The sequence below is a fragment of the Coregonus clupeaformis genome, chromosome 21 (genome assembly GCF_020615455.1).
Source record: "Coregonus clupeaformis isolate EN_2021a chromosome 21, ASM2061545v1, whole genome shotgun sequence".
NCBI lineage: Eukaryota > Metazoa > Chordata > Actinopteri > Salmoniformes > Salmonidae > Coregonus > Coregonus clupeaformis.
The window spans coordinates 30,127,257-30,150,880 of NC_059212.1; the positions used below are offsets into that span (position 1 = coordinate 30,127,257).

The window sequence follows — 23,624 nt, forward strand, 5'->3', positions numbered from 1 at the left end:
GACCTAGGCGAGGTTTCGATTTTCAACACCATAGTTATGTGATTGGAGAAAAGATCAGGTTGCGTCCCAAATGGAACCCTATTCCCTATATAGTACAGTACTTTTGACCAGGGCTCATAGGGCCCCTAGATGTGTACTACATGTGCATCTCCACCTAAATGTACCAAAGTAATTTCCTGGTGAATAACATGCACAAATATAATTGATTTATTCATTTAATAAAACACTTGAACACCAAAAAGCTGCAAATTCACAAGCAAAATGTATTACGGTGGTTCAATTGATCATATAGAAGATACACAACTGAAAACCCAATACTGCATGATATTTTGGCAATTGAAGATTTGGTTGTGGAGCCAAGCATGTAAGTGACTAGATAACTGAAGACAGTGTGTGAATCTTAATTGTATTTCCTTGATTCCTCACATAATCTTTCTATGCCTTCTTCTCAAAATGCCTTGGAAGAGAAGGAACCAGAAGGAGATGAGGAGGGAGGACGTGAAGAATCAATGCAGATTCATGCAGTGAAGCAATACTCAGGGTCCAGTTTTTCAAAAGTTATCTATCTGGATTTCGCCTATTGGATAAGATGAAGTGCATAGAAATAGAATGAATAGAACATACAAATCATTGACTTGCATGGGGATTCCCATTCCAGTCATTCTATTTATATGCATTTAATCCTATCCAATAAGCAAAATACAGATATATAACTTTTGAAAAACTGGGCCCAGGTGATTTAGTGATCACAACGTCAACGGAGAAAGATAAATGTACAACCAGCAGGGGGCAACATAATCTCAGAATTTTAAATGTGCACATTACTAAATCTGTAGGCCTAATGATGAGTCCTAAGCAAATGTTTCTGGTAAACCGGAGTCTGACTACTACTTTCCAACCATTTTAGTCATTTGATAGACATCCATCTTTTCACATTCATTATGGTTTAGTTTAGAATAAAAAAGCAGTGTCTGTTAATTTCAATACATTTACAGCTCCCATATACGATTATAAAATGTTTGACTGATATCAGATGCACATGTAATTGCAAATTATTTTCATAATACAATTCATCAACAATTATAAGGCATGTGTTTCTCACTATTATGTGTGTTTCTCGCTATTGTTACTACTTGAGCATGCATGCAAATAAAGTAACTGATGGAGCCATTTCTTGGAAATCAAGGTGTCTTATAGATCTTAATCTGTTAATTTGGTTTGACTGTTCATACGGTTTCAATGTACTGGTGAAAATGTGGTTTAAATTCTCTATTGACAGGTTTTGTGCATTTAGAAACAACTGCAAAGTATTCACGTAAATAACTTGATCAATGTACATTTACATTATTGTTTGAAATCATTTCTGGAGTCTTTATACACTTTTGATGACAACTTGCAGTTAAAGATATAATACAAGCAAATGTAAATAATAAAACATAATATAAAATGAAATAGAATATAAAATGTAATCTAACGTTCAATCCCAAACAATCACATGCATTACATGTGTATCTAGTATCTAGTATTTCCTAAATGTGTACAGAGGAATTGCAGCATTCAACCCTGAACAAAGTCACATACTTATATTGTTGTACAACAAAGCTCTTGATAAAACCACAAGGCAGGTTTGACAAACTGGAAGCAAAGCAGAACTGAAAAGTAGGAGTCCAAGTGAAAATATGTCTGTAAATAGAATAATTGTAAATTATTCTGTAATGCAATCAAGGAAATTATTATATATTGTATTTTTCCTTTACAGCTGTCAGTTAATCAATTTATGTCAACAATCTGTCAAAAAAAAACAGAGTTAATTTCACTTACCTAGAACACCAGGGCCTTGACAGTAAATAGCACATTAAATGCCACGGCTTTGGCAAACAGCACTCTCAAACCATACACAACCACGGCTGTGAAGTTCATCTTGGTATAATCTGTAAGAAACAATGCTGTGTCATTTCAGTGTTTTGCACACTTTTTTTGCTGAAATTTTAACATTTGTGCATTTTACAGTAAATGTGCGGCAGTACAATTGACTTTACACCATGTTTTTAGGAAGTGTAGCAAAGTATCACCAACCGGTATGGTTGGTAGCAGTAGCATTGTTGAGGGGTTCATCTTTACAAATGACAGAAGCAGTTGTAGCCGTGGTATTATCTGAAAGCCAATAAGTGATTATTAAAAGTTATTTCTCATCATGCCATTTACATCCATCTTTACCATTCTCAATGATTGAGATGTTCATTGATAAATATTCTTATTTAATGAATTGTTCAAAGCCACAGTAATAATGTGAGATATTATTGTATATAGATTTTTACAGTAAGACACACCTGTAAAATCATCTTTATCCTCATCGTGCGCCTTGTCAATGCCATCCATCACACAATGCTTGATATTCTCTTTGGAGAATCCGGCATAGTAGTAGGTACGTCTGGAAGATAAAGCTGCATTGCTTGTGCTGTGGTCGACACTTTTATTATTCCCCAGGGTCAGCTTCATGTTTTCCTCCCTGGGAAAGAAGCCTGTAGCCAGGCACACCTTGGGGTCATCACCACTGCTCTCGCCTAGTGGGGTGAGGATGGACAGTGTTGGGTGGGCATGAGTTCCATCTGGAAAATACAATAGGTTTAGGTTGATTTGAACATCTTGGTTAGAATGCAGAAACATAAATAAAATGTGATGTCATACAATATATTTTAAAAACAGGTACAAATATATGACCTAAATCAGGGATGGGCAACTTTGATGGGGAACACAAAAAATCAGAACTCATCATAATGGGGCCGCAGTTGCTCGGGGGTCTGTGTACCCACATCCCCACCCACCCACCCACATTGCAAGCAAAACAATTTTGTGGCCCACCCTCTTGACAGCAAAGTTACATTTTCCAAGTTTTAGAGTACAGTTTGTGCAATTCAACGCATTTTGCCATGGGATGTAGATAAATAATTGCAGTTTTAAAGCAAGTTTGCTGCAATTCTACACATTTTGCCATGGGGTGGAGAGAAGATTTAGCAATTTTATAACACATTTCATGCTATTCTATTCATTTTGCCATGGGGTGAAAGCGGAAAATGAGCTGTTTTACAGCAGATTTTCTGCAAATCTACACATTTACCATGTGGTGTAGAGAAATGTTTACAGTTTTAATATGATTGATATCTATGTCTGACTAACAAAATCAATAAGGGCCCCCCGGCCAGTGACTCAACCATGATAAAAAGTTTAGATAGCTGGCCACCTAAACTAATTTAGCAATCAAAAAATGTTTAGCTGACATGGGCTAATTGAGTGACTATCAGTGACTGACATAACAAGAGAAAAACTGCTGATGCACAACCAAATTTTGAAATTGCACCTGGTGTATTCAACTATTCTAACTTTTTTTGGGTGTGGGGGGGATTGATCCTGGAGCCTTCAAAAGGGGGGCCGCCAGTTGCCCATCCCTGATCTAAATAGTCCAATGATAGTCTAACTAATATTTATTTTAATATCCAGATTTTAAAAATATTCTGTATGATCTGATGGACAGTTTACTTTAAGTATTTCAGTAAAAATTTGGGCATAGGAAATCACCTCATATAATATAGGAAGTTGATTTATTAACAGATAACTTAAATGATCAAACAAAGAAAATGAGAACTGGCCCCACATCACAAATCAACTTGTAACTTTAAACATTCTGTATTTTCTGTAAGATAAAACCCTTTGGTGTGGTAGATTTAGGTGGTTCATATACTGAAATACTGAATGATTATATCATTATTATTACCATTATCTATCCAGCTTAGGCTCATTGAGATAAATCTATTTTACATGAGACCTGGTATGAGACAGCAATAAATAGTACAGCAATGCTATAAATCATTTGAAATATTCAAAAACATATAGTGTGATAACTGAGAGCTTGGTCCAAAACTAAAGCTTTTGTTGCACATTCACAGCCTGTTTGCAAATCTCGTCTACAATATAAGGCTTTCTCCCAAAACATTTGTAACATCGGCTACTTTTCTCAAATTAACACACTTTCGCCCCTAGATATTTTAGATTTTAACACATTTCCTAAATACTCAGTAATAAAATGTTCATTATTGCATATTGAGAATTTACTTACTGGGTTGAACAATGAGATTGATGGCTTTTCCAAATGTCAATTTATCTGCACTGTGGAACATGTCAGTACAAAAACCTCTTACATCTGGTTTGTATAATTACAGTGCTATGTCACTTCCAAATACAGTTTGGGACTAATTGCAGAGTCAAGATGGCAATAAAGGACATGTTTCAGCTTTTAAAAAATATTTTCACACTTTCATAATCAAAGTTGTAAAACTAAGGCTAAGACCAACCTGAACAAATAACTGTATATATTGCCATGTTAGCAAAGATAATGAACTAACTACTTACCAAAACTGTAGTGCAATTTGTTTGTCCAGTAGTGTCAGGTGCCTTGTTGACTTTTAAGGTTCTGAACATAGAAATGATGTTGAGGGTTTTTGTACAACGCAACATGAATATTCAGTCACTGTGGTATTCCACCCACACTGTGAGAAAACGTAGTACAAGAACCTATACACATTGATATCATCAACCTTTGGCTAGGTGTCATAGAATGACAGAATGTTTCTTGATGGACAGGTAGCATTTCCTTAGCATTCTGAATAGTTTAAAAAGTCAATGATGAAAAAAATATGATAAAATATTTTTCTTCTGTTCTTGAATCATGCCCATTATGGAAAATGCCATTCAAGCACTGTCTGAACCCCCTTTAAAGTGGCAATCAGCAGTTGAAACAATAACAAAGCAACTCCCCCCTGGTAAAAAGCTGAGGGATGGTGCTAGAGAAATGTAACCACTCTCAAATTCATAGACAGAGCTATGGATGCAAGGAGTGACCATCCATGATGTCAACATTTACATTTTAGCCATGTTTTGAGGCTATATAGTGTTTGTTACATTTCATTTGTTTACAAACATTGGAGTAAAACAAGCTTATATGTTGATGGTGTATAACAGTTGCTCATGAACTCATGAGGCATTTATAAGTTATATTCTTCAAGAATCAATGGGCAGCCTATTTATCATTAAAAGTCGCAAAATGTATGCAGCAAGCGCAGATTGCTTCTTTAAGAAAGTGTAATCTAATGAAGTTGAACTATACTTCCTTAGGTACATTTACTGTAGGTGTAAATGATCAAAGGGTCCGGCCCTAGCCTTTTGGGGGCCCTAAGATACATTTTCGGGCAAAACATTTTAGTGGCCTTCCTCTTGACGGCGGAGACCACATTTTTTAGTTTTAAAGCAAGTTTGCTGCAATTATACATATTTTGCCATGGGGCTGAGAGAAGATTTTGCATTTTATAAGAAATATCATGCAATTCTACTCATATACACTACCATTCAAAAGTTACGTACCATACGGTCAAGCTGCTTCCACAACAGCTCAATGGGGTTGAGATCTGGTGACTGTGCTGGCCACTCCATTATAGACAGAATACCAGCTGACTGCTTCTTCCCTAAATAGTTCTTGCATAGTTTGGAGCTGTGCTTTGGGTCATTGTCCTGTTGTAGGAGGAAATTGGCTCCAATCAAGCGCCGTCCACAGGGTATGGCATGGCATTGCAAAATGGAGTGATAGCCTTCCTTCTTCAAGATCCCTTTTACCCTGTACAAATCTCCCACTTTACCACCACCAAAGCACCCCCAGACCATCACATTGCCTCCACCATGCTTGACAGATGGCATCAAGCACTCCTCCAGCATCTTTTCATTTGGTCTGCGTCTCACAAATGTTCTTCTTTGTGATCCGAACACCTCAAACTTCGATTTGTCTGTCCATAACACTTTTTTCCAATCTTACTCTGTCCAGTGTCTGTGTTATTTTGCCCATCTTAATATTTTATTTTTATTGGCCAGTCTGAGATATCGCTTTTTCTTTGCAACTCTGCCTAGAAGGTCAGCATTCCGGAGTCGCCTCTTCACTGTTGACGTTGAGACTGGTGTTTTGTGGGTACTATTTAATGAAGCTGCCAGTTGAGGACCTGTGAGGCATCTGTTTCTCAAACTAGACACTCTAATGTATTTGTCCTCTTGCTCAGTTGTGCATTGGGGCCTCCCACTCCTCTTTCTATTCTGGTTAGAGACAGTTTGCGCTGTTCTGTGAAGGGAGTAGTACACAGCATTGTACGAGATCTTCAGTTTCTTGGCATTTTCTCGCATGGAATAGCCTTCATTTCGCAGAACAAGAATAGACTGACGAGTTTCAGAAGAAAGTTATTTGTTTCTGGCCATTTTTATTCTGTAATCGAACTCACAATTGCTGATGCTCCAGTTACTCAACTAGTCTCAAGAAGGCCAGTTTTATTGCTTCTTTAATCAGCACAACAGTTTTCAGCTGTGCTAACATAATTGCAAAAGGGTTTTCTAATGATCAATTAGCCTTTTAAAATGATAAACTTGGATTAGCAAACACAACGTGCCATTGGAACACAGGACTGACGGTTGCTGATAATGGGCCTCTGTACGCCAATCAGCCGTTTCCAGCTACAATAGCCATTTACAACATTAACAATGTCTACACTGTATTTCTGATCAATTTCTGATCACAATGTTATTTTAATGGACAAAAAAATTGCTTTTCTTTCAAAAACAAGGATATTTCTAAGTGACCCCAAACCTTTGAACGGTAGTGTATATCAATGGCGCCAGAGGAGATGGCTGCCGTTTTACAGGCTCCTAACCAATTGCACTATTGTGTGTGTTTTTTTGCGTTATTTGTAACTTATTTTATACATAATGTTTCTGCCACCATCTCTTATGACCGAAAATAGCTTCTGGATACAAGGACAGCAATTACTCACCTCGTACTGGACGAAGATTGTTTCTTTAACGAGTCGAATGCGAAGGATTTACTTCAGACACCCGACAAGCCCCAAATCCCCGTCATTCGCAGGAGAAAGAGACAGAGATATCGGGGACGTAGGTCGGGGTGCCTTGTAAGGATCTAATGGCGAGTGGGTAATCTGCCTCTACCATCAGTCTATTAGCCAACGTACAATCATTGGATAACAAAATAGATGAGCTACGATCACGAATATCCTACCAACGGGACATAAACAACTGTAAAATCTTATGTTTCACCGAGTCGTGGCTGAACGGCGACATAGATAACATACAGCTGGCGGGGTTTATGCTGCATCGGCAAGATAGAACAGCGGCCTCCAGTAAGACAAGGGGTTGGCGATCTGTGTATTTTTATAAACAACAGCTGGTGAACGAAGTCTCAAGGTTTTGCTTGCCTGAGGTAGAGTATCTCATGATAAGCTGTAGACCACACTATTTACCAAGATAATTTTCATCTATATTTTTCGTAGCTGTCTATTTACCACCACAAACTGATGCTGGCACTATGACCGCACTCAATGAGCTGTATAAGGCCATAAGCAAACAGGAAAACGCTCAGCCAGAGCGGCGATCCTAGTTGCCGGGGACTTTAATGCAGGGACACTTAAATCCGTTTTACTTCATTTCTACCAGCATGTTAAATGTGCAACCAGAGGAAAAAAAACTCTTGACCACGTTTACTCCACACACAGAGACACGTACAAAGCTCTCCTTCGCCCTCCTTTTGGAAAATCTGACCATAATTACAGTGGGGAGAACAAGTATTTGATACACTGCCGATTTTGCAGGTTTTCCTACTTACAAAGCATGTAGAGGTCTGTAATTTTTATCATAGGTACACTTCAACTGTGAGACGGAATCTAAAACAAAAATCCAGAAAATCACATTGTATGATTTTTAAGTAATTAATTTGCGTTTTATTGCATGACATAAGTATTTGATCACCTACCAACCAGTAAGAATTCCGGCTCTCACACACCTGTTCGTTTTTCTTTAAGAAGCCCTCCTGTTCTCCACTCATTACCTGTATTAACTGCACCTGTTTGAACTCGTTACCTGTATAAAAACACCTGTCCACACACTCAATCAAACAGACTCCAACCTCTCCACAATGGCCAAGACCAGAGAGCTGTGTAAGGACATCAGGGATAAAATTGTAGACCTGCACAAGGCTGGGATGGGCTACAGGACAATAGGCAAGCAGCTTGGTGAGAAGGCAACAACTGTTGGCGCAATTATTAGAAAATGGAAGAAGTTCAAGATGACGGTCAATCACCCTCGGTCTGGGGTTCCATGCAAGATCTCACCTCGTGGGGCATCAATGATCATGAGGAAGGTGAGGGATCAGCCCAGAACTACACGGCAGGACCTTGTCAATGACCTGAAGAGAGCTGGGACCACAGTCTCAAAGAAAACCATTAGTAACACACTACGCCGTCATGGATTAAAATCCTGCAGCACATGCAATGTCCCCCTGCTCAAGCCAGCGCATGTCCAGGCCCGTCTGAAGTTTGCCAATGACCATCTGGATGATCCAGAGGAGGAATGGGAGAAGGTCATGTAATCTGATGAGACAAAAATAGAGCTTTTTGGTCTAAACTCCACTCGCCGTGTTTGGAGGAAGAAGAAGGATGAGTACAACCCCAAGAACACCATCCCAACCGTGAAGCATGGAGGTGGAAACATCATTCTTTGGGGATGCTTTTCTGCAAAGGGGACAGGACGACTGCACCATATTGAGGGGAGGATGGATGGGGCCATGTATCGCGAGATCTTGGCCAACAACCTCCTTCCCTCAGTAAGAGTATTGAAGATGGGTCGTGTCTGGGTCTTCCAGCATGACAACGACCCGAAACACACAGCCAGGGCAACTAAGGAGTGGCTCCGTAAGAAGCATCTCAAGGTCCTGGAGTGGCCTAGCCAGTCTCCAGACCTGAACCCAATAGAACATCTTTGGAGGGAGCTGAAAGTCTGTATTGCCCAGCGACAGCCCCGAAACCTGAAGGATCTGGAGAAGGTCTGTATGGAGGAGTGGGCCAAAATCCCTGCTGCAGTGTGTGCAAACCTGGTCAAGACCTACAGGAAACGTATGATCTCTGTAATTGCAAACAAAGGTTTCTGTACCAAATATTAAGTTCTGCTTTTCTGATGTAAATGCAAATTAATTACTTAAAAATCATACAATGTGATTTTCTGGATTTTTGTTTTAGATTCCGTCTCTCAAAGTTGAAGTGTACCTATGATAAAAATTACAGACCTCTACATGCTTTGTAAGTAGGAAAACCTGCAAAATCGGCAGTGTATCAAATACTTGTTCTCCCCACTGTATGTTGTGAAATTGTTAGATATTACTTGTTAGATATTACTGCACTGTCGGAGCTAGAAGCACAAGCATTTTGCTACACCCGCAATAACATCTGCTAAACACATGTATGTGACAGATCAAATTTGATTTGATTTGAAGCACAGCCGCGAGCTGCCCAGTGACACGAGCCTACCAGACGAGATAAATTACTTCTATGCTCGCTTCGAGGCAAGCAACACTGAAGCATGCATGAGAGCATCAGCTGTTCCGGACGACTGTGTGATCACGCTCTCCGTAGCCGATGTTAGTAAGACCTTTAAACATGTCAACATTCAGACAGATTACCAGGATGTGTACTCCGAGCATGCGCTGACCAACTGGCAAGTGTCTTCACTGACATTTTCAACCTGTCCCTGACTGTGTCTGTAATACCAACATGTTTCAAGCAAACCACCATAGTCCCTATGCCCAAGAACACTAAGGTAACCTGCCTAAATGACTACAGACCCGTAGCACTCACATCTGTAGCCATGAAGTGAAAGGCTGGTCATGGCTCACATCAACACCATTATCCCAGAAACCCTAGACCCACTCCAATTTGCATACCGCCCCAACAGATCCACAGATGATGCAATCTCTACTGCACTCCACACTGCCCTTTTCCACCTGGACAAAAGGAACACCTACGTGAGAATGCTATTCATTGACTACAGCTCAGCGTTCAACACCATAGTGCCCTCAAAGCTCATCACTAAGCTAAGGACCCTGGGACTAAACACCTCCCTCTGCAACTGGATCCAGCACTTCCTGACGGGCCGCCCCTGGGTGGTAAGCATAGGTAACAACACATCTGCCACGCTGATCCTCAACACGTGGGCCCCTCATGGGTGCTTGCTCAGTCCCCTCCTGTACTCCTTGATCACCCATGACTGCATGGCCAGGCACGACTCCAACACCATCATTAAGTTTGCCAATGACACAACAGTGTTAGGCCTGATCACCGACAACGATGAGACAGCCTATAGGGAGAAGGTCAGAGACCTGGCCGTGTGGTGCCAGGATAACAAACTCTCCCTCAACGTGATCAAGACAAAGGAGATGATTGTGGACTATAGGGAAAAGAAGAGGACTGAGCATGCCCCCATTCTCATGGCTGTAGTGGAACAAGTTGAGAGCTTCAAGTTCCTTGGTGTCCACATCACCAACAATATATCATGGTCCAAACACACCAAGACAGTCGTGAAGAGGGCACGACAAAGCCTATTCCCCCTCAGGAGATTGAAAAGATTTGGCATGGGTCCTCAGATCCTCAAAAAGTTATACAGCTGCACCATCGAGAGCATCCTGACTGGTTGCATCACTGCCTGGTATGGCAACTGCTCGGCCTCCGACCGCAAGGCACTACAGAGGGTAGTGCGTACGGCCCAGTACATCACTGGGGCCAAGCTTCCTGCCATCCAGGACCTCTATACCAGGCGGTGTCAGAGGAAGGCCCTAACAATTGTCATCGACTCCATCCACCCTAGTCATAGACTGTTCTCTCTGCTACCGCATGGCAAGCGGTACCGGAGCGCCAAGTCCAGGTCCAAAAGGCTTCTTAACAGCTTCTACCCCCAAGCCATAAGGCTCCTAAAAAGCTAATCAAATGGCTACCCAGACTATTTGCATTGTCCCCCCCACCCCCTCTTTTATGCTGCTGCTACTCTCTGTTCATTATTACATTTTAGTCATTTAGCAGACACTCTTATCCAGAGCGACTTACAGTTAGTGAGTGCATACATTTTACATACTGGCCCCCCGTGGGAATCGAACCCACAACCCTGGCGTTGCAAGTGCCATGCTCTACCAACTGAGCTACAGGAGGCCTCCCCAATTAAGGTGCCACCAACCTCCTGTGACCTACACAAATCTTTACACCACACTATGGCATTCAACCAACAGCACAAAAGTAGAATTTTAAACTATCAAAAATATTTTTAGATAAACAATGAATAAAGAAAACAAAAAACAGTGAAAAAGCCTTCAGTTGTGTTGAAGTGGCCCCTCACAGAGGGAGAGGAAACGGGGAGACTCCCCAGCCAGCGCCACTGCTGCACTTCATGGTCCGCAGTTCAGCAAACTGACACCTTCAAGTGCAATCGTTGGTCACAGCCCATTAAATAAGCCAGGAAAACATTTGGAGGAAGTGCAGTACAGCCGTTAGACCATACAGGAAGTCAAGAACTACAGAATGGTTTTATTTTTTCTCTTTTCTAGGCTCCAAAGCTCTGACAGACACCTCAACAGTCTTGCGTAGTTTATTTTTTCTGTACCATATACTGATGAAATATAGCTGCCAGTCTTTTGCTGAGATACTTCTTCATCCAACGTGTGAGAGAGTCCAATGGATAGCCAGGTAGTATTGGTCTCTTCTCATGCAGACAAGTAGTTGAAAGGTGACTGGTCCAGGAACTCTACCTACATGTACATATTACCTCAATTATGTCGACTAACCTGTGCCCCCGCACATTGACTCTGTACCGGTACCCCCTGTATATAGCCTCGCTACTGTTATTTTACTGCTGCCCTTCAATTATTTGTTATTTCTTTTATTTCTTATTTTTTAACGTATCTATTTTTTACCTAACAATTATTTTTCTTAAAACTGCATTGTTAGTTAAGGGCTTGTAAGTAAGCATTTCACCGTAAGGTCTACTACACCTGTTGTACTCGGCGCATGTGACAAATACAATTTGATTTGATTTTGCAATGGAGCGTAGAGAAAAATGTGCAGTTTTACAGCTAATTTCCTGCAATACTACAGATTTTGCCAAAGGCTGGAGATTTTTTTTTTGCAGTTTTGAAGCTAATTTCCTGCAATTATACCCATTCCTGCAAGTATACACGTTAATAGTGTCACGACTTCCTCCGAAGCTGCCTCCTCTCCTTGTTCGGGCAGGCTTCGGCGGTCGTCGTCACCAGCCTTCTAGCCACTGCCGCTCCTCATCTCATCATTCCATTGGTTTTGTCTTCTTCATTACACACACCTGGTTCATATCCCCTCATCAGTACCTGTATACAGGGACGGCCTGTTCAATAGGGCGATATGGGCGACGCACTGCCAAACGGGAAAAGGAAGGGATTTTTTTTCTAATCAATTATATCACGGCAACAGTAGTTATCAGTGTTGTAATCTATACGTCTGATCTGCCACAGTGCCACACTGCCACTAAATGTCGAATCAGGCTAAAGTCGTGCTTCAAATGGCTCCACCCCCTTTTGGGGGCGATTTCAGTCAGATTGAAAATCGCCCAGAACTTCTGTCATAGACTCCCATGTAAAATCTATTTTTTTCAAATTTCAGAGCCTTCAATACAATCTCAATGGGTGTCTGTGGGCTTGCACTTACGCGCTTTCGTCACATGAACGTAACTAAGAAAAGAGAGGGTAGCAGCGTCAATCAATTCACTACTACTATCAACATGGCTAGGCTTCAGTGCAACTCGATTGTGTCTTTGAAAGAATTTCCTTTTTTGTCGGCGAACAAATGAAGATAAATTGGCAACGAAACAATTAGGACCTCCCAGACCAAATTTAATAATTCAACAGGTTTCTACTAAAGGGGGGAAGTCCTACACCCGAGGATTTTCCAAAAAAATGGTACGAACGAAAAAATAACATTGCCACTCAACTGGATGAGGGATACAGGCTAGCTGTCCGCCGCCACAACGATGAGGTTAGTGTTGATAATCACAAGTTTACTGGAGAACTGAGACCAAGTAGAGACTTTGGACAGGGTGGATATGGTTATATTGCGATATTGTCAATACAGTATATCGTAAAGTATCACTATGTAACTCGATTTCTTTCACCCCAATCCCTCAAATTAACGGTAAATAACTGAATTGTTTGCCCCACATTTAGCTAAGATGATTAGCTAGCCAGCTAAAATGTTTTATTTAGTTAGCAGTCGCATCTACAATAGTTTACTGTCAATAACATGTCTCCAAAAATGACGTGGTGTCTCCAATTGTGTTGACATTTTACAATTGCGATGCGCATCCATGAGTATCCACTTTCTGTAGCTCAGCTGGTAGAGCACGGCGCTTGTAACGCCAAGGTAGTGGGTTCGATCCCCGGGACCACCCATACACAAAAATGTATGCACGCATGACTGTAAGTCGCTTTGGATAAAAGCGTCTGCTAAATGGCATATTATTATTATTATTATTATTATCCAGCCTTGTGTAGGTCTCCAATTTTGTCCCTGACATCCTTGGAGAGCTCTTTGGTCTTGGCCATGGTGGAGAGTTTGGAATCTGATTGATTGATTGCTTCTGTGGACAGGTGTCTTTTATACAGGTAACAAGCTGAGATTAGGAGCACTCCCTGAGATCAGTCAATAAATGATTCTGGTATTGACTTATATGCTGCCCCTGTCTTCATGTTGTTGCTGGACATATCTTTTTAAAAATGTGTGTAGGTCACCTAAATCATCAGAAAAATTGCCCCTCCTGAGAATTTTTTCAGGAGCCGCCACTGCCTGTATAAGTGTTCCCTCTGCCCCCTTGTCTTTGTGTGTGATTGTTTATTGTGGAGGATAGTTAAGCTCGGTGGAGCTCCGTGTATTTTGTATCGCCGGGATATTTCCCTGTGTGCCTTGTATTTTCCAGTGCGCCTGTTTTGCACACTGGAGTGTTTTTGACGCATTACTGCTTCACTCTGTATTTGCGGAATAAAGCCTATTGTTCTGTGATTTACCCTCCTGTGCCTGACTCCTTCGACATCAGCTCATCACAAATAGGATATCTGAGTGAGAGTGACAAAATCAATGGGGGCCCCGTGGAGGTCAGCACCCCTGGGCACATGCCTTGCGTGCCCTTGTCGGTAATTCGAAGTTTAGATGGCTGGCTAGACTAACTTACCAATCAAACATTTTTTACATAGGCTAATTGAGTGACTGTTTCTACCTAGGTTTCCATCCAATTCACAACAGATTTTCATGGGAATATTATCAAATCTGCATAAAAATATGCGCATTTCCCCGCTAGAGGTGTGATTCCATCTGGCTGACTTTGTTGAGAATAAAAGGCTGTGCGTGATGACGTACTGCACATAAAAAAACACTTTTTTTCATGTACAGAAAAAAAACATGAGTTTAATGTGTTTACATTGCATTTTCCACACAAACTGTTGCAATAAATGGCAAACTTGCCTGTTTGCGCATGCTCTCTATACAACAGTTCACTGATCAAGTGGACACTGGACAGAAGTGTTGTGTTCGAGACCACCTAAAGTGAGACCGAGTCAAGACCGGAGGGGGGGGCGAGTCCAAGTCAAGACCAGAACAATGCGAGTCCAATTCAAGACCATGATTGTAATTGTCAGATCGCCACAATAAGAGCTCAAAAGGTGGATATGGATTCTTAAGCCATTCAAAATGGTTTAAAAATGCATGCTGAGAAATAGACACTCTACAAATTGTCACTAACCAAATCGAAATAATAGATCAAAAGACAATATGTTATAATTTCCCCTGGTCTCCCCTTAGCGAATGCATGACAAAAACAAAATTGCCCAGTCTCCCCTACTGGAGCAAGAAAATATCGACATGCGTCACAAGGTTTGAGGATATCTTTCAACAAAAGTCAAGGACAGTAATGTTATGAGTAAAGTATGAACCATACTTTATAAATGTGTCATGAAATTAGTGTGTATTTGGCCTGGCAAATCGGTTTTATGTGTTGACTGAAGAGGGGTTGATAATTATGAGTTTTCTACTCCACTGGTCTCGGGAAGAAATTACAAATCCTCATGGTCCAATCCTCATTGTCCGAGACCGAGTCAAGACCCAATCAAAATGTATTCGAGAACCAGACAAGACCAAGACACTCAATATGTCTCGAGACCGGACTTCAGAGTACAACAACACTGTTGGACAGGTTAGGTTATATGATGAGATTGATAAGATTAAGATCAATTGTATTTGTTAATTGGCAGCTAAGCACTGATCATCATGTCACTAACATACAAATTAACACCCTCTGTATTTATTGGAAAGGAGCATCAAGCTAATCACCGTGCACTTTCACCACCCTGTAGCCTAAACTGTTTCTTTTTCAAATCGCAGTGGGACGACCGCACAACATAGCATCACGTGACTGCAAATGTACCTCAACATGATGGTTATTCTATTAACAATTGTGCAAGAAATTGTTTTAAGTGCAATTTATCGCATAATTAATTTTACCGACACTAAGAGATCCCAACATGTCGAACGAACAAATTGTCTGTCGCCATTTATAAAATTGTACCGACACTTCCTGTTTCCATCACACTTGCGGTGATACATTTTTTATGCCGCATGACTTTATTTGCATAAAAACTATGGATGGAAACATGGTTAGTGACTGACATAAGAGAAAAACTGCTGATGCACAACCACATTTCGAAATTGCACCTTGTGTATTCTACTATTCTAACTTTGATCGTGGGCCTGTCATGCCAAATAATGTCCCCCAGGCAAAAAATAAATTATTAGCATCCGTTGCTTTATCAACGGTGTGATGACCTAATGATTAGAATTTTGGAGATCATTACAGCCTAAATGACGTTATTTTCATCATCGCTATGCAAACAAGGCTGATTTCTGTGACAATTTTGCTGTTTAAACAAGTTTTGTTTAGCTAATAAAATGAAAACATTACTTAGAACTACTTTTGGGTACCTTGTTAACATTACAGCACGAAATGCATGTCTTAAACGTTGCTACGTCTCGGAAATAGCAAAGAAAACGTGTAATCTGCTTGACACATTAAGTCAGCTAATTTCCACTTCATTCATATGCAAATCAGTTTGATTCATACACTGGCTTGTCTGGCAGTCATGTTTTTATTTTAACCTGGCCTTCCCTTATCTACACTGAAATAATATAATTTAATTTCAGTAGTCCTGTTATGATTCATTATTTTTCTATGTTGCATAGCTCATTAGTACCCCCTTGTGGTTGAATATGTATCTATTGTAGGCCCAAGGATACAACAATGGAAGGGGCCTTGAAGAGGGAGACTGCAAAGTCCAGGCACTGCTGCTCTCTTTGTTCTGAGTGTTTGCAGTGCTAGTGTTTTTAGTTAATCTGTGTATCTCACATATTATGTGCCCAGTATAATAGAGCAAGAAAACTTTCTTAGCAGATAATGACAACATGACAATAACAGTAGCTGTAGATCAGGGCTGCCCAACCCTCTTCCTGGGGATGTACCGTCCTGTGGGTTTTCAGTCCAACCCTCATTTAAATCACCTGATTCTACTTATTAGCTGCTCAACAAGACCTTGACTAGCTGAATCAGATACACTAAATTAGGGTTGGACTGAAAACCTACAGGACAGTAGATCTCCAGGAAGAAGGTTGGGCAGCCCTGCTGTAGATTATGTAATGAAAAGTTGGAGGGTGGTTGCTAATGGAGGACATCAGGTGGATCCACGTCTGGGTGTTGGGCAGAACCCCTAGGTCCTGGAGAACAGGAGCAGAGTTAAAGGGAACAGGGGAGGAGACAGAGACGTAAACAAGCAAACACACAGGTTACACTTTACTGTGAGAAAATGTGATGGATTAGGGAAGTTATAAATGGGAGATATGTACTTTTCAACAGTTTTGGAAGGTATAGCCTACCTCAAGCTGGTCCCCCTCCAACTCGGAGTACAGAGAGTCAGACTGATCCGAACTCACTGGCTCTGGTGGGTGGGATACCTCCTGGGGGGCTCAGACAGTCAATGGTCCTAAAGTCAATTGAAGAGGTACATTTTTATAAACTCAGCATAACTACCATTTCTTAATTTCTCAAATGTCAACCAAAGGTTAACATACTTTGTCTATTGGGCTTCACCGAAATGTAGGGCGTCAGGGCTTTCAGTGATTGACCGTCCAACTGCTCCAACTGGAGAAGATTGTTGGCTTCCACCGAGGTAACCCTAGGAAGACAAAGAGAAAAATATCAGTGTTAGGGAAACTAAAACTAGCTTCAGATTATTTTGTGTGCAAATGCAAATAGTTATTATCTGAGATGTTTTATATTCACCTTAACAGACCCCAGCTAGGAGCGAAAGAGCAGCGAAGTTTCCCAGGTCTCGCCTTCCTTTCGTCCTTATTCCAAACCAAGTAATTGGTCCCCTTCTCCTTCTGTTTCTCCTGCGCCTTGTCGATGTTCAGTCTCACCTTGATTGATAACAGGAATAAATGCAATTATATTTCATATTACAAATACATTTCTTACAAATCTCTTGGAGGGCCAGAAAATAAATAAATAAAACAGCAAACAATCATTTTTGCCTGCTCAAAAACCTCCACATCCTTCTCAGTCCGTGCCTGAAGGTGGTCCTCGAAAGCGTTCTGATCTGGTTCGACAACTTCCACCACATCAGGTAGGGTTTCAGTGATCTGAAAGTATGTTATACAAAAATAGCAATAGACAAACAACAACACTAAGTCAATAACAAATTTGAAAGACTACAGTATATGCAATAATTGTATATACAATTGCATTGTTTACCTCAGTTAACAGCTGTGGCTCCCGTCCATACTCGGTGGAGGCCTGGACACTGCTGTTGTGTGTAAAGAGAATTACCTTCAGGTTTTTCTTCCACCATTCCCGGTACCCGTCAAGGGACTTGCCCATGGCAGTCTTGATGGTCTGGTTGGTCCATTCACCAAACCTGGAGGAGGGGTAGGAAAGCGATATCTATTGACACTGTGAGATATTGAAATATGTCTGATTATGTACCATGGAAAAACAAAAACAAATTGTCAAAAATAAATAAAACAAACCATTGGTGACAGAATGTAACCTATAACATCCATAACTTGTTCCAGCGTTCATGACTTCTGTCACTCAAGATGACCTCAGGAGAACCATAGGTGTTGGAGGTGGCCTCGCCAGTCTTGTTCTTGATGGGTATCATACAAACCGCAAATCAATTTTTGGTTCCAAGCACCCTTTTTAATGGGTTACAGAAGGGAATTTAGAGTTAAGAACGTTCTCTTACTTTACAGACCTTAATGGGTATTGTCTCCACTGACTTGGTAAAGTGATCGGTCACCGTCAGACACCAGCTGTTGCCATTCCTGGATTTTGTGAAGGGTCCGATGAGGTCCACCCCTAACATTTAAAGTGTAAGATTATTTTATTCTTACCCGTATCTGTGTCATACAGTATGCACATTTTCATATTCGTAAGAATACTGACACACACATACACATTCTATAATATTGAACTCTGCTGTGGTCAAATAAAGCAACCTAACAAGTTGGAAGAGACGAGTTGTTGAAATACTCAAGTCTAAGTACATTTGCACTGCTGTCCTTCTCTCTCTGTTTCTCTCTCTCCATCTCTCTCTCTCTCTCTCTCACATTCATCCTTTCTTTCTCACTTTCTTCCTCTCTCCCCCTTTCGCTCTCTCTCTCTCTGTGTCTGTCTAGAGAAGACACCTAGTTCAGGGCATTTGGAATTACCATAATTGCTTACACCTATCCATTTGATTGATCAGGTTGAACTTATAGCTAGATACCTCAATATCACAGACATACAGTGCCTTCAGATAGTATTCAGACCCCTTGACTTTTTCCAAATTTTGTTACATGACAGCCTTAATCTAAAATGGATTAAATGTTTTTTTCTTCAGCAATCTACACACAATACCCCATAATGACAAAGCGAAAACCTTTTTTTTTGTGTGTCCAAAGTTATAAAAAATAAAAAACAGAAATACCTTATTTAAATAATTATTCAGACCCTTTGCTATGAGACTCGAAATTGAGCTCAGGTGCATCCTGTTTCCATTGATCATCCTTGAGATGTTTCAACAACTTGATTGGAGTCCACCTGTGGTAAATACAATTGATTGGACATGATTTGGAAAGGCAAACACCTGTCTATATAAGGTCCCACAGTTGACAGTGCATGTCAGAGCAAAAACCAAGCCATGAGGTTGAAGGAATTGTCTGTAGAGCTCCGAGACAGGATTGTGTCGAGGCACAGATCTGGGAAAGGGTACCAAAAAATGTCTGCAGCATTGAAGGTCCCCAAGAAAACAGTGGCCTCCTTCATTCTTAAATGGAAGAACTTTAGAACCACCAAGATTCTTCCTAGAGCTGGCTGCCCAGCCAAACTGAGCAATCGGGGGAGAAGGGCCTTGGTCAGGGAGGTGAACAAGAACCCAATGGTCACTCTGACAAAGCTCTAGAGTTCCTCTGTGGAGATGGGAGAACATTCCAGAAGGACAACCATCTCTGCAGCCCTCCACCAATCAGGCCTTTATGGTAGAGTGGCCAGACGGAACCCACTTCTCAGTAAAAGGCACATGACAGCCCGCTTGGAGTTTGCCAAAAGGCACCTAAAGACTCTCAGACCATGAGAAAAATAAGATTCTCTGGTCTGATGTAACCCAGATTGAACTCTTTGGCCTGAATGTCTAGCGTCACGTCTGGTGGAAACCTGGCACCATCCCTACGGTGAAGCATGGTGGTGGCAACATCATGCTGTGGGTATGTTTTTCAGCAGCAGGGAGACTAGTCAGGATTGAGGCAAAGATGAACAGAGCAAAGTACAGAGAGATCCTTGATAAAAACCTGCTCCAGAGTGCTCAGGACTTTAGACTGGGGCGAAGTTTCACCTTCCAACAGGACAACGACCCTAAGCACACAGCCAAGACAACGCAAGAGTGGCTTCAGGACAAGTCTCTGAATGTCCTTGAGTGGCCCAGCCAGAGCCCAGACTTGAACCCGATCGAACATCTCTGGAGAGACCTGAAAATAGCTGTGCAGCAATTCTCCCCATCCAACCTGACAGCGCTTGAGAGGATCTGCAGAGAAGAATGGGAGAAACTCCCCAAATACAGGTGTGCCAAGCTTGTAGCGTTATACCCAAGAAGACTCGATGCTGTAATCACTGCCAAAGGTGCTTCAACTAAGTACTGAGTAAAGTGTCTGAATACTTGTGTAAATGTGGTATTCCCGTTTTTTATTTTGAATAAATTAGCAACCTTTTCTAAAAACCTGTTTTTGGCAGGGGGACACTATTTGGCATGACAGGCCCCCTAGAGGCCGCGGGGCCCTAAGCGGTGGCTTATCTCACTTAGTGGCTAAGGCCGGCCCTGATTAGCAGTTGTATTTGTTTTTACGTTTTTGTTCAGGTACATAACTAGTTTGAATCAATGTGGTACTCCAATCCACACACTGAAATACTGCTCAGCAAAAACTCTTCAATCATTTGTTGTATTGATGAGAGAGATTAACAGGTGACTTGTGCAAGTGGCAAGCTAACCTGAAACCACTAGGGTTTCCTGAGTGTGTGGTGGGGAGGGAGACAGCCTGTGTGAAAATGTAAAGTTCTTGCTCAGTTCTTCTTTACAGCAATAAGATTACATATCACAGAGTAACAATTAGTATTACTATTATTATTATTGTTACTGTCTACAAATTCTAAACCATACTAATCTATCAGAATACAAGTACAGTATGAATGGAAATCATACACAAATGTATTGTACATGTTTTTGTCCTGAATCACAAGATGTGTAAAAAGTAAACTTAGTGCACACAATACCATAATACTTTGAGAAACCATACCTACAGTATGTGATAGTCGGGTCATTCCACATTATTACAATCACTTTCTGACTGAACCCCTTTTGATTTGAACAAAACGTTTCATACATGTTTGCCCATGGTGGAAGTGGTCAGAAAGTGACTTTATGGACCTGAATGCCAAAACATTCAGGAGCTAGAGGTGCTCAAAGTTGACCCATTTTGCATACCCCGCCCTACTATGAGACATCCATGTCCTCATCACTGAAAAAGATAAATGGTTGACTTTGATATCATTTGAAAACTTACAAACAGGGTTGTGAAACTGTTTTATGATTTATTGAAAGAAAAATATTACCATGGGCAAACATGTATGGTAAGATTTGTTCAAATCAAAAAGGGTGCAGTTAGAAAGTGATTGAAATCATATGGAACGACACAGAAAACACAGTTCAGTGAATAGATAGGGACAACATGGTTTACTTTATTTATTAAAGGCATAGCTGATTCTACCATTTGTCTACAGGAAGACAACACAAAAAGCTTAGAACACAAGCCGATTTCTGAATGAACCCCCCCCCCCCATAACAAGTGAAGCATTCTGAACATTCTGAATTCCAAATCCTCATGCAGTTTCAGTGATTCTCTCCTTGACATTGAACTTAAACTGGGACACAGCGCTTGATGTTGTTGGTTTGTCACCTGTACAGGGAACTGTTAATAGAAGTCTTTATTTCATTTTTTATTGCCTGTAATGTCCCACCGGTCTATTGAAGTATGGAATGTTACACCTGCCCAAAGTGCAGGGTTCTCTTCCATACACCTTGCTGTGGTGAAACCAAAGCCACAGTTAGATTTCAGTCTGTTTATTAAGGATGAGACGAGTCCACATTAACAATGCAGTAAATGGCAGAATGCCAAGAGCAGAGCGCTTCCAACATTCTACAGTTTTACCCGTTACTCCCTCTATCGCCCATATAGACAGCAAGAATTGGTAAGCTCAACAACACTGACAAACACCATTCATGATGATCCAACAACATCCAACCACACATTTCAGATCAGAACCCCTTACAATGAGCAGATACAAGAGAGAAAACAGGGCCAACTGGACAACAGTTTCCCTCTAGCTTTGATGCGCTAAATTAGGTAGTTTTTCTTTATAAGTGTTTCTGGCCAAATTTGTCCCAAGATTCAGTCCAATCAATTTTTTTTAACATTTCTTTCTTTAAATATAATTTTAATGCAACAGGAAAAGCATGATCAATTCTATCAACACTAGCCTGGAAAACATTTTTACATATACTGCCCTCTTATTCAAAGTATGACCCTTACAGTATTTTAATGATCCATATCTCCCTACCACTCATGTATTCTACTCACATCACAGACTGTGTGAAGGTGAACCTGGGCCTGTATTCATAAAGTGTCTCAGAGTAGGAGGGCTGATCTAGGATCAGGTCCACCCCTGTCCATGTAATCTTACTCATTATGATCTAAAAAGGTAAAACTGATCCAAGAACAGCACACTTTCTGAAAACGGGCCCTGATGTTTAACATGCTGACTAAGCCAGGAGGATTACGTTAAGCGAAGTAGACTACATACAAATATGTTTAGTCCTGGAGCAGTGCTAAGAGGACTCGCCAAGGCCTGGTAGAAACCATGAGGCTTAGTAAAGAGCAGCTCTTCCTCCTCCTCAAAATTTGATATACTTTTTAACAGGTCTGGAGGCAGAAGAGGGGAGTTCTTGTTGTCCTAGTGAGAGAATGAAGCAAAATGGACAGAAGGAAAAAAAGAGAAACAGAAAGGTAAGCCAGTAAGAAATTGGTTGGCAAAAGGTATACATTTTTCAAAGATAAAGGTAGTAAAAGATAGTCTTCTATATCTTTGGAAAACTAGGCCTAAACCAAGCCATGTCCTCACGCTAGGTTACCAAAGGCATGGTTGTGCCATATACAGTGGGGAAAAAAATTATTTAGTCAGCCACCAATTGTGCAAGTTCTCCCACTTAAAAAGATGAGAGAGGCCTGTAATTTTCATCATAGGTACACGTCAACTATGACAGACAAAATGAGAAATAAAATCCAGAAAATCACATTGTAGGATTTGTAATGAATTTATTTGCAAATTATGGTGGAAAATAAGTATTTGGTCGATAACAAAAGTTTCTCAATACTTTTTTATATACCCTTTGTTGGCAATGACACAGGTCAAACATTTTCTGTAAGTCTTCACAAGGTTTTCACACACTGTTGCTGGTATTTTGGCCCATTCCTCCATGCAGATCTCCTCTAGAGCAGTGATGTTTTGGGGCTGTCGCTGGGCAACACGGACTTTCAACTCCCTCCAAAGATTTTCTATGGGGTTGAGATCTGGAGACTGGCTAGGCCACTCCAGGACCTTGAAATGCTTCTTACGAAGCCACTCCTTCGTTGCCCGGGCGGTGTGTTTGGGATCATTGTCATGCTGAAAGACCCAGCCACGTTTCATCTTCAATGCCCTTGCTGATGGAAGGAGGTTTTCACTCAAAATCTCACGATACATGGCCCCATTCATTCTTTCCTTTACACGGATCAGTCGTCCCGGTCCCTTTGCAGAAAAACAGCCCCAAAGCATGATGTTTCCACCCCCATGCTTCACAGTAGGTATGGTGTTCTTTGGATGCAACTCAGCATTCTTTGTCCTCCAAACACGACGAGTTGAGTTTTTACCAAAAAAGTTCTATTTTGGTTTCATCTGACCATATGACATTCTCCCAATCCTCTTCTGGATCATCCAAATGCACTCTAGCAAACTTCAGACGGGCCTGGACATGTACTGGCTTAAGCAGGGGGACACGTCTGGCACTGCAGGAT

The 23,624-nt window shown here is 41.1% G+C and overlaps 1 protein-coding gene across 1 annotated transcript; it reads right to left on the reverse strand.

Moving 5' to 3' along the window:
- Nucleotides 1–191: 191 nt before the first annotated feature.
- LOC121535199 lies at nt 192–4,175 on the reverse strand. The gene is made up of 5 exons (XM_041842017.2): nt 4,115–4,175; nt 2,331–2,609; nt 2,077–2,154; nt 1,822–1,931; nt 192–1,683 (listed from the first exon to the last, which is right to left on the reverse strand). Exons 1-4 carry the CDS (start codon nt 4,173–4,175, stop codon nt 1,822–1,824), a joined length of 528 nt encoding a protein of 175 aa, XP_041697951.2. The 3' UTR covers nt 192–1,683.
- Between the last annotated feature and the right edge of the window lie 19,449 nt (nt 4,176–23,624).

What these genes read in the sequence shown, in the direction of transcription:
- LOC121535199 (XM_041842017.2), bottom strand. Translation starts at nt 4,175, where the DNA reads ATGTTCCACAGTGCAGATAAATTGACATTTGGAAAAGCCATCAATCTC. An exon ending in CAATCTCATTGTTCAACCCA is followed by an intron (nt 2,610 to 4,114) that starts GTAAGTAAATTC and finishes TGTATTTTCCAG; the next exon opens with ATGGAACTCATGCCCACCCA. An exon ending in GGATAAAGATGATTTTACAG is followed by an intron (nt 2,155 to 2,330) that starts GTGTGTCTTACT and finishes ATTGGCTTTCAG; the next exon opens with ATAATACCACGGCTACAACT.